Raw genomic sequence first — 15,046 nt, forward strand, 5'->3', positions numbered from 1 at the left:
GACTCTAAAGTATTTTTGAGAGAGGACCGTGAAGGAGGAGCTTGTAAATCCCACTGTTTCCAGTTCTATTAGTTGACCAAATAAAAGGAATAAGCCTTGCCTCCAAAATACATAATGGCAGACATTAAAATCACTTTAAAAACGTTTGAAGGAGGAATGATGGTGTTAAGGGAAGAACCTTGCAAGGGAAGAAGGCATCTCACAGTCCCATATCAAGTTTGCAGCACTTTGGGCAAAGAGAATAGTTTTGTTTCTTCTCAGTATAATCTCTGTACTTGATGAATACAGCTTTTTTTTGTGAGTATCCCTGTACCATGGAGCAGATAACAGGGATGTGGACTGCATTGGCTGCATGGATGTGTGCAAAGGGATGTCTTTGTGTGTTCTAAAATGAAAGAGGAAGAAATAGGAGTAGCAAAAATGCCAGTAGGTAGTAAGGAAAATTTATGAATCCAGACAGTTGACAAATACCTACAGGACAAAAAGCTTCCCAAAGCATTAACAAGAACAAACAGTGCACATTGTTTGAAGTAAGCTGTCAGGCAATACCTGATACCTAAATATGTTGCCATGGTATAGATAACATAGGATTCGTATATACTAAAAATATGGTGCAAAATAATCTCTGCAAAATTATGCCTAATACTTTCAGGAAGAAAATTATGTAGTAAAACGTCACCATTTGCACCTTTAACATGAAGTAAAAAGAGAGGCCAAACCATCTTTTTTCTCCCACAGAATACAGTAATGAGCCTTCTGTTGAGGACTTAAAATTAATTCTTGAAGGAGAGGGGTATAAATATACTCTGTGATTTTCTTAGAAACAAAAGCAAGGATATAAGGATCTGGGAACATGTTGAAAATGAAAAGCTGTGTATAGCACTGCTGTATTGGATATTGTGTGCATCACATCTGCAATCTACACCTGCTTCTGCTATCCTGTGATTGGAGCTGTGCTTGTTCAATAATTGTGCACTTGACACCTCCACACACTGTCACCCCTTCTTGATGATGGCTTCTTACTCACCCTCTTGTACTACATCAGCATATTTCTCTTCACGTTAGTTTGGTAGGAAAATGTTTCAGTAAAATTATAAATAATTTTTCATGCAATGAATTCTCCTGTGTAAAATTTTTAGATTGTGATAGACAAGAAAATAGTAGGGTAGTACAGATGAGAGGAGGACTTCTGGGACAGGAGAAGAGTATTTAAAAGAGTTGGTATTAATCATGGTGTTTGTACTGAGAACTGTGTACCTACCTATGATACCAAGTATATAACACCTTTCAGTTTAAATGTAAACATCTTAAATTTTTAGACGAAATACATTTTAAAAAGTAAAGCAGGAGTATTTTTTTAATTCCTCTCTTAAGACAGAACTCAGTCTTCTTGCTGGTTGACGTATCATTGAGCTTTTTTTTTTGTCTTGCAAATAATACATACTTACTTGGTAATCTAGAAGAAAGTAATTATACTCAGATACTTGTTTATGGGTGGAACTGTGTTTCGTGTGTACAAATAGAACTGCTTGAAGTACACATACTGAAGTACTTAAACTTCAGTAAAAGACTAGTTGGCTTGAGAGTTGGTTGGTTGCTTTGTTCCTTATTTTGGCTTGGTTTTTGTACTTGAAGATGGAAGAGAGCTGCAATTGAGTATTTGGTAATAGGTCTGATTACTCAGATGGGATTCCAGTACTATGCTTCTCTGTAGGCATTCCCCCAGAGCAAAGGCATGTTCTTTCCTTTCCCCTGTCAACCCTCTCTGGTTTGTCTACCATGAGCATGCCCTTGCAGGTAAGAGAGATGATCACTTGAATGGCGCTCTGGATTTCCATCACAGCTGAAGTTGAGGTAACACAGCTGAGAGCCTGAATGTCAGGGTCTGGTGAAGTAAAAAGCTTTGAAAGAAGTGATTTGCAGTCCAGAGAAGGGCCATGTTAATTAAGTAGTGTATTAAATGATGAGAACGTGGTGGGGAGAATCGAGGCTGGCTCTGTGCTTCTGTGCATCACTTCTGGATGAGCTGGCTTAGGTTTCATAAGCATATGTCTGGGTGTCCATGGAGTTGAGTAATCCTCAGCTTTGGTCTGAGGAGGTCAGAGTTTGGGGGATGGGGAAGCAATTCATGTGTAGATGGGAAGTAGACTCCGTGAGTCACTAAAAGCTAGGCATAGCAGGGGATTTATAGAAAATAAGGGAATGCTACAGTTTTCCAGTGCTTTGTGCTTGACAGACAGCCTTTTGGCAGCTGTCTTTGTGCTGCCAGGCTGCTTGGAAGGACAGGCTGATGGGTCACCTGAGCTTTCCAGTGGCCTGGGAGTGGAAGGGACTGTTTTGTGCCTTCCAGGTATGATTGTTATGGAGGAAGAGGATGTGTTGGAAGTGGTGGGGAAAGTGCAAGTGAGCTACTGAAGACAGTAAAATGGGTGCATCCCAGGTGCATGCAGGGGAACAAGGAGAGAGAAAATCTTTTGTGTATTAGAAATAAAACTGTTAGTAAAAGTAGGAATTGTGTGTAAAGTAGTTATTGCCCTAAGACTACTGTGGCAGGAGGGAAGAGATTGGGGAAGAAAGACTATTAGAAAGCAAGGTCTCTTGGTTAATGGCTGGGATGAGAAGCTGCACCATGAGTAGCAGGGAACCGAAGCTTGCAGCCAGAGGATATGTAAAGGCCAGAACCTTTTGTCACAAAAAGTCTGCAAGAATTGAAGCTGGTAAGTTTCAGACTGCATTAGCATATGTTTAGACATCAATTTAACCAATCCTGTTTTATCTTAATAAGTAAAAAAAATCTCTGGTTTGAATCTCTGGATATAACGTGCAGGTTTTTCAGGAGGTTTTATCAATACTTGTGTCAGCAGGTGATAACAAACCTGGGGTTTGAGTACGTGGAACAGCTTCAGTGTTGTTCCTAAAGTTCAGAGTTATTTTGACAGTAACAGGTATTTCATATGTGCCCATATATAAAGCTGGGACACATTTTCTTAAGAAGCTTCAAGTGTCTGTGATGAGCTGTTAACAGACAGACTGCATGAAAAGGCAGCAGGAGGTATGGGTAAGTCTACCTACATTTATCTGAAGGTTGCAGTTACGTCTGTTGTGACTAATGACATTGACATAGGGACATTGTCTGGGGGTCAGACTGTGCCTTAATCGAGTTCAGCAAGGGACAGCTGTAGAAAATGCAACGTGAGCCCTATGTTTCTGTGTTCCTAGTGCTGTTTAGGTCTGTGAATATGAAGGATAAATTCTTGGTTACACTGTGTTGCTGGGTCCTAAATGTTTACACAAAACTAGTTTTATTAATACGTTGATCTCTTTTTCTGAAGACTTGTCTTTTTGAAAACATTTTGGCTGTGTGACCATAGTTATTTAAAGAAAAATAACAAGAAATGAAAAACAGAGTGTTCCTACATTCGCTTCACTCTGCTCTCAGATTAGCAATGCACATGTGATAATTCCTTCAAGAAGAGAAGTAAGAGTATGAAGTTTGAAAACAATTTCAGTAGTTGCTTTTCCTCTCCTTTATTTATTTATTCTGATATGTTTGTGTGTGTTTTAGTGTTGAGAAATGGGAAGGTTTGGTGTTGGGAGATGAGGAGAAGAGGGAAGCAAGGATAAACACTGCAGAATCTCCAGAGGCAGCACAAGCCAAACAAACTTTTGATGTGTTGACTAGAATGACAAGAATATATTTGGGTGCCGTGGTCATTTAAATTGCTGACTGATACAGGATTTTAACAGAAAGTTTAAAAACTGTCTCTCTCCTTTTCTTTCTCCTTAATCTCTGTTGCAGATGAAAAGGAGAAATTTGAACCCACAGTCTTCAGGGATACGATTGTCCAAGGCCTCAATGAAGCTGGGAATGACCTGGAGGCTATAGCCAAGTTTCTGGATGCAGCAGGCTCACGGCTTGATTATCGCCGCTATGCTGACACACTCTTTGATATTTTGGTAGCTGGCAGCATGTTAGGTAACCTGCAGAGTATCTGAAAGACAATTTTGATGATCAGCCTTGTTTGCCTCTTTTAAGATGCTCTCCTTCTTTACAATGGAAATTATAGCCTGTATTACAATTTCACTTGCCTAGATACTGCTTGCATCTTCTATCATAGCACTGTTTGTTGTGCAGGAACACCCTCTGCACTTGATTGATAGTGCTCTGAGAACCCTTCAGTCTGAGCTAAACCAGCATGTAACTGCAATAGCAAAGAAAATGACAGATGTGCTAAGTAAAGCAGACAGAGGGCCTTATTAGTGTAAAAAGGTATAATAGAGCACTCTGGTTATTAACTGTTGCAAGTCTTGCTTTGGAGATGTTGCAGCAAAGGCTAGCTGAGAGGAGAAGTGAAGGGTCATGAGGAGTGCTTTATGGATGTTCATAGGACATTTCTCCCACGTGTCAGGGGCAGCTTTGGCAAAAACATTCTCTTCACCTTTCTCTGTATTTTGAATAAGTTGAATTCTTTTACTGGTCAAGTTGGTTTGAGTCCTGCTTCCTGCTCTTTAGTATGTAGGAAGGAAAGATGTTTTTGTAAGATTTGAGGGAATGCTGGAAACAAAAGCTAGTGGAAATACGTATGACAAAACACTCAACAAAATAAGCCAGTGTTTTGAATGTTTACATGAGCCTGGTAAGCATTAGAGGGGTTGGTAGGGTGTTCTGTGTCCTCACATTACTAACAGAGTGCTAACACTTTTCTCTTTGGAAAGGATTTCATAATTGTGGTGTTTAAAGTAGTAGTTAAAATATGTGCAAGGGTTGTGCTCCAGCCCATATTTGTTTAGTCACTGTCAGAGCTCTCAAAACCAGCTGAGATTCCTCAGTGTGAACTGAATCACTCAGTCCTATGGGGTCTGTGTGATCTAAGGTGGAGCATATGGCCAAGTGTCCCTTCTGTCAGGTGCCACCACACATTAGCAAAGTTTAGTCTCTCTCTGTTCCTCCCTTTCCCCTTCTAATTCCTACCCTGGTCTTTTGCCTCAGTAATCCTGACAAGAGACTTACTAGACTTAGTAAATCTTACATACAGAACATCCTGTAAGTAAGAAATCATCCCCTACCTTATTTTCCCTTTCTTTTAGCTCCTGGAGGCACACGCATAGATGACAACGATAAGACCAAGATGACCAACCACTGTGTATTTTTTGCAGATGAAGATCATGATGCCATCCGAAATTATGCTCAGGTCGGTAGAGGCTTAGTTGATTACTGTTTTCCATTTACGTATCAAAAGGGATTACAGTGGAACATCTGCAGACTGTCTAGGCTATACTAGGCTAGTTACAGGCCAATTGAAAATCCAGTTAATGAGTAATTTGCTCTAACCTATACATTTTAGGTAAGAAAATAGGATATCTAAGATAATCTGATCACAGTTGGCCATGCTTTCTTTTACAAAAAGCCATTTCCTTTATCTCAGTCTGCTGTTGCTGAGTCTATTTCTTGACACTACCTTTATTATTTTTGTCGACCTTTTCTGTATGCAGACTGAAAGATTTGTATGAACATATTTTTAGAAAGGGATGAACTGTATCAGCATGTATCTGCAGTAGGGTGGCCAGCAGAACCAGGGCAGGGATTGTTCCTCTGTACTTGATGCTGGTGAGGCTTCACTTCAAATCCTGTGTTCAGTTCTGGGCCCCTCACTTGCACGAAAGACATTGAGAAGCCAGAGCATATCCGGAGGAGGGCAACAAAGCTGGTGAAAGGTCTGGAGCCCAAGTCTTAGGAAGAGTGGGTGAAGGAGCTGGGGTTGTTTAGCCTGAAGAAAATGAGGCTCTGGGATGACCTTATTGCTCTTTACAACTCCCTGAAAGAAGATTGTAGCCAGGTGGAGGTCAGCCTCTTCTCCAAGGTAACAAGTGACAAAAAGAATTGGCCTCAAGTTATGCCAGGGGAGGGTTATATGGATAGTAGGAAAAATTTCTTCACTGCAAGTGTTGTCAGACATTACCGTACACTGCTCAGGGAAGTGGGGAAATCACCATCCTTTGAGGTATAGTTAAAAGATGTGTAGACATGGTGCCTAGGGACATGGTTTAGTGGGACTTGCAAGTGCTGGGTTAACAGTTGGACTCAATAATCGTAAAGGTATTTTCCAACCTAACCATTCTGCGAAGTATAAAAATGACAGAAAATATAAAGATCCTGCCTCCAACCTTTCATTTTATAACTAGTTAGGAATTGGGCATATATTCCAAGAGCTTTTATTTCTCCATCGTATGTGGTACATAGTTTCTTCTTGCAGGAATGAGGCTTGCATAAATAGACCTACATGAAATTAACACAAAAAAAGCAGTGAAGCCTAAAGCATTCTTGACAGGAAGCTAACTACTTAATGCAAGATAATGATATATGAGAAAGTACAGTAAGAATTCTATGGAAAGTTCAAATCCACCATTCAGTTCTGGATAAAAGTAGGATTGCATAAAAATGCAGTACCATTGCACCTCCCATATGTCAGAAATCTTTTGTTAATTAAGTAATATATTTGTCCTTTAAAATAACTGTTATTATTGGAATACTGGAGACAGCAAGTAAAGGCATGAAAGCCACTGTCCCTCCTAAGGTGGCAAGTTGCTGCAAAGGTGCATGGTTGATTTACAAGGCAGTTAAATGCCTCCACTGGCACTGTCTAAGCTCGCTCGGCCGTGGCAGATGAACCTCAGGACTTAAATGGTGGGGCCAGTTCTGCGCACGCTGAGTCTCACCTAAAATCCACTGTGCAGGCTGGAAGGGCACACCCATGTGGGGGGAGCCCTTCCCAAATCTTCGTTCGCGAAGCCGAGACACACACACACACGCATGGTTGATTTAAAGGGTGCTGAGATCAAAATCTGCATCAGTAACAAATGTTTGCTTAATAGCAGAAATCTCTGTTAAAAATGTATCTCTGATAATCTAAAGAAGTTAAATATATTTGTTTTGGGAAAAAGGATCAATATTTCTCGTGTATCAGCTTTATCATTTCTTAAATCAGGAAAATCTCTGTTACTGGTAAAAGCATTGATTCTGTCTTGAATTTTAATGTTTTAATGGTTGTGTACCAAAAATTGGCAATACCAGTCCTCCAAGGAGAAATTTAAAGTAGAAGCTTGCATATTGAAGCAGGATTTGAAGCAGTGGAATTTTCAGTATAATCTCTGCATTTCAAGCCAAAACCCACCAAAATAAGTCAACACTTTGTAATTCAGGTATGTATCTTGAGGACACATACCTGAAGAGATGTGTCCTTTTATTGACCTTGCCAGGGTTTTTTTTCCATGCATAATGGAAAACAGAGTTCTTATTCTACTATCAAAAAAGTGGAGTTAATCTAAAATATTGTTTAGAACTCTAAGGTAACTTCTTCCTCTGACTGCCAAATAAACCAGTAGTGTGGGGTTTTTTGTGGATTTAGCCATGGAAACAATTACAAGAGTGAAAAATCTTCAGGTAAACAGACTAAAGCTAGTGTTTATATTTTAATAGATTATTTGCATATGAAGTGTACTTCTGTCATTTACAAGAGCTTATGAAAATATACAAAATTTTGCTTGGAAATGTGAACAAGAAAGTAGCTTACATTTTCATATTACACCTTATTTTGTTCAAATTCTGTGTAGCTTCAACTTGATTTTTCACTTGTTCTGAGACAAAATACTACCATTTAGGATGCTTGGATGTATTTTATGTCCTGAAAAGTGAATTAAAACTTTCTACACTGAATTCAACCCCCATCCAGTGTGGCAATGATGTCATTTGTTCCCCACATAAACGTTTTTACTTCTGACAGTGAGTCATATGTTTTGTGCCTTTGTACAGTCCTGCCAGCAATCATTTGTATATTTAATTTCTCATCTCTTCCTTCTTGACCTTGAATGCTCTGCACCTGTGTTGCTTCTAGTTTCATAATCTGTGGTCGCATGATGGGAAACGAATGGTGAAAACTGGAGAACAAGTGTTTCCAGTAACATAATTGTTGTAAAAGCTTTGTCAAATGTTCTTTCTCTTTCCTTGTCAGTAGTGTGTTTTGTTGTAAACATTTATGTTAGCTGATTTGCAAAGATGCTGCAGCTGCTGAAGATGCTCAGCATCCTGACAGCCTCCCTCCATCAGCCTCAGCTGGCAGCCTCCCCAGAACTGCACTACTGTGGGAAGGGGGCAGAGTTAGCTTTCTCCTTCTCTCCCTTGCTTTTGATATGTGCATGGGATGAAAAGTAGCGTAGGAATAACATTTTGAGAAATGCAAAAACAAGACTCAAGCTGCAGTAAATTCTCTGAATCAAGCATTGCTCTGTCCAACAAGAATCACAAAACTTTTTTTTTCATTTGTGAATAAACTGATAGAGAAGGATGTTTCATGGTCTCCATTAGGCAGACAATGCAGCAGATAACTGCAGAAATACCATTCTGCAAGTTGCTTATTTCCTGGAAACATGTCTAAAGAAACTGTGCAGTGCAATATTAGAATGTGAGATGCCAGCAGTGCCTTCTACATTTTCTTTCCTGCTATGGAGATAGTAAAAAGAAAAAAATGTCTTGTCATGGATTAGTCAAAGTTTCCCTTTATGGATTCAGTAGTGGCAGTCTTGTTGTCCTTTTTCTTTTTTGTGAAGAAAAATGGCTGCGATTATTATACTTTTTAATCTGTGTTTATCTTTAGGTCTTCAATAAACTTATCAGGAGATACAAATATCTGGAAAAAGCATTTGAAGATGAAATCAAAAAGGTAATGATGATGGTGGTCTTTCCTGAAATGGTAATATTTTTTGCTCTATTTCTAATATAATTGTAAATGTATAAATGTGGCACTATATTAAGTATTTTATTTAGCCCTACTGGAAAAGAGGAAGGAATTTACAGAAGGCAGCTTTGCTCTGCAGGTGTGGCTCTGTGAGAATACTGCAGCCAGCAGTCCATGTAGAGCAATTCTGAATTAATGATTCCTTTGGTTGCTCTGACCAAACTCACCTTCTTATTCCAGGCTTTTTTGTGCAGAACTTTGATATGCTTTGAGGTATAGTTCTTAAAAAGAGGTGGCGTTACTGTTCCGCTAATAGAACAGCTCTCTGTGTTTTTTTCCAAAGAATAAATGCAAATCTGTTGTGCAGAATGTCACTTGATCTATGAGTATTAAACCACTTGTGCATTGTGGAATGAATGCTAACCACAAGGTTTTTGTAATTAAGGGCACAGATACATGCAAGGGGAAGTCCTCACCAATGGCAGAGTGCTCAGGATTTGCCTGATAAGACTATAGTGGATATTTGTGGATGTTGTTTGTTTTGTGATACTGAATTCTAAGGAGACAGGAGAAACCAGGGTAGAAGTATTTGAAAAACAAAATACAGATTTATTTGTCTATTTTGAGTTCTTGGTAATATCTTTTTCTAATGGCCTGAACAAGTAATAAACACTGTATTGTGCTGTAACTTAACAGGCATACTGATAATGGCAAAACCTATCCTGTGAATAAAATGCCATGTTTGTTAAACGTAAAAGTGGGTTTCCATATTATTTAGACATTAGAAAAATTGCTGCAAGGGTCAAATGAGGGCATGCCTGGAGCATGATGCCTCACCACCACCTCTTGTGGCTGAATAAATTTGGCTCTGATTTATGCATTCTTTCTCATATAGGAAATTATTTTTACACTTATGGCCAGCATGCCTATCAACTGATGCTGATTACTCAGTACATCATTCTAAAGACCTAAATTTACCTCTATCCCCACACAAATCTAATGTTCCTGCTGTTAATTACTATAATCACTGACATGAGAAGTGCTGACTCACAGCATTCAAGTTTCAGAGAGTGTTCAGCATATTAAGCAAATGCCATGGCAATTCAAGCCGCCTCCTCTCTCTTCTGTAATTTGCTTGGTTTTGAATCCTCTAAGTTTCTGAAAATTCACTTTGCACACTTAGTGACAAAGTGAGACTGTGGTTAATACATAATAATTAACTCTTCAGTTGAGAAACAGGTACCTCTGACGTGAAGTTTAGCCTTATGCCAGCTTAAAAGAAAGCAGTAGTTTGAGGTGCAGCATGACTGGAACCATGCTACTCATTTAAAGCCATTGGAAACATCCTAGCTGTGGCAGCGTGGGATCAGAGCAGGCTTGTTCACCTTGCAGACTGCAAGCCTCAATTTTATGTACGTGCTTTTTGTGTAGTTTTCAATGACAGATTACATCTTGTATGACAAATCACAGGATGAGGTTTGCATAGTGGTCTTTGGTTGAGGGGAAATTTTTCCATCTACCATTCCATCACCATCCATGGCACGGGTGCGAATCTTGGTGTGGCTTCTGGGGGTGCCAGGGGTGCTCTGTTCATGCATTTATTAGAGAATAGAAACTAAGAAGGTGGTTGTGAAGGTGTTTGGGCCTGTGTATTGCACCTGCACTGCTATTGCCCTTAAAACCCTTGAGACTATTTGTAGGTGTCCTTTGCTTACCTTCTCTCCCTCTGCTTGTGTGAACCCACCAAGTGACTGTATTCTCACTGATCAGTCTGCTGGGTTTTTAACCAGTTAATCCTTTAATCTCTGTGTGCTGTAACGTGTCCAAAAGTAGCTGCCCATAGAGGGCCAGAAGATATGTACATTCATATTTTTAAAATATGGTACTGCAAGATCAAGTAGTTCAAAGACAGCTGCAATTAGTGGTGGTTAGAAATGTAGAGAGTGACTCCTTGATGTTTTTTCATGTGTCACTGTCCCACAAATAAAGTGATTTTTCTGGCAGACTCACTAGGCCGATAGAGTACTTGGGGGAAAAGTAGATCTTCTTGCAGAAAAAGGCATGCCAAAAAAATGAAGGCAATACCAGCAGTTTCACTCTAAAGAAGTGGTGTCAGTGACACTTGTCTTTCAAGAGAGATTATCTTAAATAAAAGTATTTGCACAAGTATTTGTCTTCTAGATCATAACTTTGTCATTAGGATATTCTCATTTTTGTCTATTTCTAGTTTTATTTCTTAACTCTCTCCCCCCCAAATTACCAATTATTTTTTCTAATGGCATAAGCAAACCATATCTCTAAAGTTTTACAGCTCAATTATTTTGTGCAAGTGATTTCAACAGAAGACAAAGAGGTTTAAATACATTCCTCACTTGTTTTTTTATGTAGGCAGCTTAAGTTCACATGAGCATTACCCAGTGTACTGGCACAGACCTATGACAACATTTTCCAATAGTTTCAGTAAAATTCTCAATTCCAAATTTGTGTTCATCTTCCTCTGTGTATGTATTTTTGTTGAGGTCAGTGGATGAAGAATGCAATATTAGCTGTATATATATTGTGCTGCATGTTTAAGTATATAGGTTCTATACAGGTTTTTATTATCAAAATTGGGGTAAAGTACAGATAAATGTTACTGAGTCACATGAGGAAGTCTGAAGTGCTGAGAGATGTTGTGATCTTCTTTGTGTTCCTGTTTTCCTAATAAATCAAGCTAGGAATTAGGAAATAAGAGGAGAATAACATTCTGAGATCAAATGGGGAGTAAACAGAGATGCTTTAAGTCAGGTAAATTGAAGGCAAGAATCAGCAGAAATCTGTTGTTATGTTAAGGCATCACCTTCTCCATTGCTGCCAATTCAGTGCTGTCTACAGGTGTGACAAACTGTCAGCAACAGACCGGTTCAGATAACGAAGATATTAAAAGACACCACATTCTCTGTGTGGGTAGAGTTCCTTAATTTTCACTATTAAGACTTCCAGATCACAAGAGGAGAGCAGAAATGTTTCTTGTCTGCTTTTTAATGTTGCATGTGTGTCTTGTGCATATCTTTTATGCCCAAAACTTGTGTTTAAAAGACAAAAATAGTGTGGAACAGCACATTAGGTCTGGTCTTGTGCTCATTAGGCTTTCTGATCTCCCATTTAAATAGGTAAGAGTAGTTATAGCTATAATAGAAACACAAAACTGTGAGCCAGGACTGTGCTTTCTATGCCTGGAATCAGTCTGTATCTCTAAGCAAAGTGGTAATATCCATGCTTGACTAACAGCAGGGAAGCATCTGCTTGGAGAACATTCTATGTGTGGTTGGGTATTATTGTGAAGTGACTTGGACATTTTGTGACTTCCCTGCTGAGATTTGTAATTGTGATGGTAAAAGAAGAGCTCTTAAAGTAATCAGAAATAAAAATCAGAAATAACAACTATAGACTGAAATTTTTGTTCTTTTTGATGTTTTTAAAATGGGTTTATGAAAGGTTTTGATTCCTCCTATGAACCAGTCTTCTAAATTAGGCTGTGTTTCACAATTGCTTGAAAATATAGAAGAATATGCTTAAACAGCAGAAAATGGCAAGCCTAAGTTTGAGCTGCTTTTAAAAACTACTAGTAAAACAAAATCTGTGCTAGTAGGAAACAGTACTTTAAGTAGTGAGAAACGTGTAGAAGGCGAGAGTGCTGCTCAAAACATACTGCAGTGGAGTGCAGTTCAAGAACACCAGAAACCATGCTAAGAGACTTACAAGGAGCACATTCAGAGGAAAGGGAAGAAGATAACGCTGCAAACTGTGCAGACATGTAATTTCAGACCTTCCAAAACATTTGAACAAATACAGATTTCTCAAAATTAGAATTGATAATTTTTTGGATGTCCTTCTCATAGAATCCATCTCCGTATTGTACCGTGTAACTCTGGCTTTGCAGGTGGATTTCCTGACATCGTTGCTTTCCTAACTAAAATCTGACATGAATAGGTATAACTGTTCATGAACTACGTTACTGACAAGACCCGATGGAGGTTACAGCTCAGAAGTATGTCAAAAGTTGTCATGTTAAAGTTGTCAGTGTGGCCACTTTCTAATAATATCCTCATCTATTGTTTAGGGTAGCAAAAGAGTTAAGAAGGCTACACAGAAATCTGAAGCCGTTTCCTCTTTCTTAACAGTCTCAATACTTACAGCAAAGAACAAAAGGTCTAATTCTGATTTTTTTGCTTGTGCAGATCTCATTTTAGTACAGTGTTGTTGATAAATCTTGTATAAAGAAAGCTTTAAATCTCCAGGCTTCCACTTTACACTAGGGTTATATTGAAATTCTCTAAAAATATTTTAAGTCTTCACATTAAATGTGGCTCTATCGTTGCTTTCTCTGCACCACTTAGTTGCTGCATTTGGAAATACAGCACTTGTTTCTCATTCATGGATTTAGAAATAATAATTCTCTTCTTCTGCATTCTAAATTTTTATAAATTTTTGGTTGAGTCAGTTAACATATTGAAATAAACTTACACCTTGAGATTTTATAGTTTCATAATTTTTCTTCTAAGCTAAAAGTGCACGTTGCAATCATGTGGCTGAAGCCCCCTAAGAAAAATCCCGTATGATTTGTCTGTGGCTGAATCATTTAGGCTTGTTAATTAAAGCTGTAATTTAAAGCTGATGTTATAATGTAAGTACTGCCATATGAATTAGGGTTTTTTCAGTTCTGTTCACTGCTACAGAGAAGAACTATTCATAAAACACTGCATGAGTTTGATAACTTCATTAGTTATCTGGATTTTTAAAGCATCACTGCATTCAGAAAGCTCTACAGTTAATGATAAGCTCCTTAAATATCTTGGAGAAGATCTCTCACTGTCCATGGTAACAAACAAACACAAGGACATGTGTGATATTCTGTCCCTTTGTATGGGTAGAATCTGATAATTAAGAATTATGCATAATGTGAAAACCTGGTGGGAATTTTCCATCAGAACAAGCTGTTTTGCTTTGATTGCATCTGTTGCTCATTTGGAAAAGAAAAAAGAGTGTCATGACAGTAGAAGGTTATGACACCCTTTTGAACGGGTGTCATTTCTTCTTCCTTATGAGGAAGAAAATGAGAATTCCTTTTTAGCTCCAGAAAATCACATCTGCAGTATTTTTCCTTTTTTTAGTTCTTCTTTTTTTTATCTTTCTCTGTGGTGGTGGTAAATTTGCGAGCCAGCATCTGAGGGACTCAGCAGCTTTTGGTGTTGAATGAAGGTGTCCTTTATTGTCTCACCTTCTTTTTTTCATCAACCATATTGTGATTGCTAACAACATATTAACATATTGTTGTTAACAGCAACACCAGTGACAAAAGCTCATTTTGCACTACTTTTTTTCCTGATATAAAGGAAAAGGGGTGTAATGTACTTCATCAGTATACTCTCGCATCATTCATCTTAACATAGGAAATTAGGATTTTTAAAACAGTGACTTAGTTGTTATTTTTAGACTTTTGAGGGGTATATATGTAGTTCAGGTCTTCTAGCACTTAAGGTGATGAGATTTGTAATTTTTTCTCAAGCTATTTGTTTTCTCTTGTATTAATTAGTACTGGGAATGGCAAGGTCTTAAAGCAGCTTGTGTTCCTGTCTGTTCTTTGTCAACTTTGTAGAGAATGTCTGAACTTTAAATATATCTCTTATTTTAGCCGGTAAAAAAATCTGTTGTAATTGTGCTGTGTTCCCTTCTCCAAAAGAAAAACAGGAAGCTTTCTCATCCTTTTATTGTTTGCATCAGCAATAGTTTTCAAAAGCTCGAAAATGAATGGCAGCTTTCTGTGGCTTAGCTGGAAGTCTACAGATGTGGATAGATAGGCAGGCTCCTGTCTCTGGTTTCTGTGCACCTGAAGCCTGTAGCAAGCACTTTTATCTTTACACATATAATACATACTTTGGAGAAGACAGGTCTTTTCTACCTGGCTAAGGCCATAGTGCCCGTAGAATCATAGAATGCTTTGGGTTGGAAGGACCTTAAAGTTCGTGTAGTTCCAACCTCCCTGCCATTGGCAGGGATACATTCCATGACATCACGTTGTTAGAGCTCCATCCAACCTGGTGTTGAACAATTCCAGGGATGGGGCATCCACAACGTCTCTTGGCTACCTGTTCCAGTGCCTTACCACCCTCACAGTACAAGAATTTCTTCCTAATATTTAATCTAACTCAGTTTGAAGCCATTCCCCCTTTTCAGGTCACTACATGCTCTCTCCATCTTTCTTTTAGGCTCCCTTCAGGTGCTGGCTTGTGTCCTTACAGGAAGTGAAATTACAAGGGATCAGGGAAATGGCA

At 38.6% G+C, this 15,046-nt stretch overlaps 1 protein-coding gene across 2 annotated transcripts in view; it reads left to right on the forward strand.

The window, feature by feature from the left end:
* BZW2 (basic leucine zipper and W2 domains 2) overlaps nucleotides 1-15,046 on the forward strand; it is a 55,818-nt gene that overhangs the window by 21,605 nt on the left and 19,167 nt on the right. For both annotated transcript variants that reach the window (XM_071560844.1, XM_071560846.1), the window contains exons 3-5: nucleotides 3,800-3,976; nucleotides 5,089-5,192; nucleotides 8,652-8,717. In XM_071560844.1, coding sequence (XP_071416945.1) covers nucleotides 3,800-3,976; nucleotides 5,089-5,192; nucleotides 8,652-8,717 — 347 coding nt within the window. The remainder of the gene's footprint in view (nucleotides 1-3,799; nucleotides 3,977-5,088; nucleotides 5,193-8,651; nucleotides 8,718-15,046) is intronic.

This window comes from Pithys albifrons, chromosome 7, assembly GCF_047495875.1.
Source record: "Pithys albifrons albifrons isolate INPA30051 chromosome 7, PitAlb_v1, whole genome shotgun sequence".
Taxonomy (NCBI): Eukaryota; Metazoa; Chordata; class Aves; order Passeriformes; family Thamnophilidae; genus Pithys; species Pithys albifrons.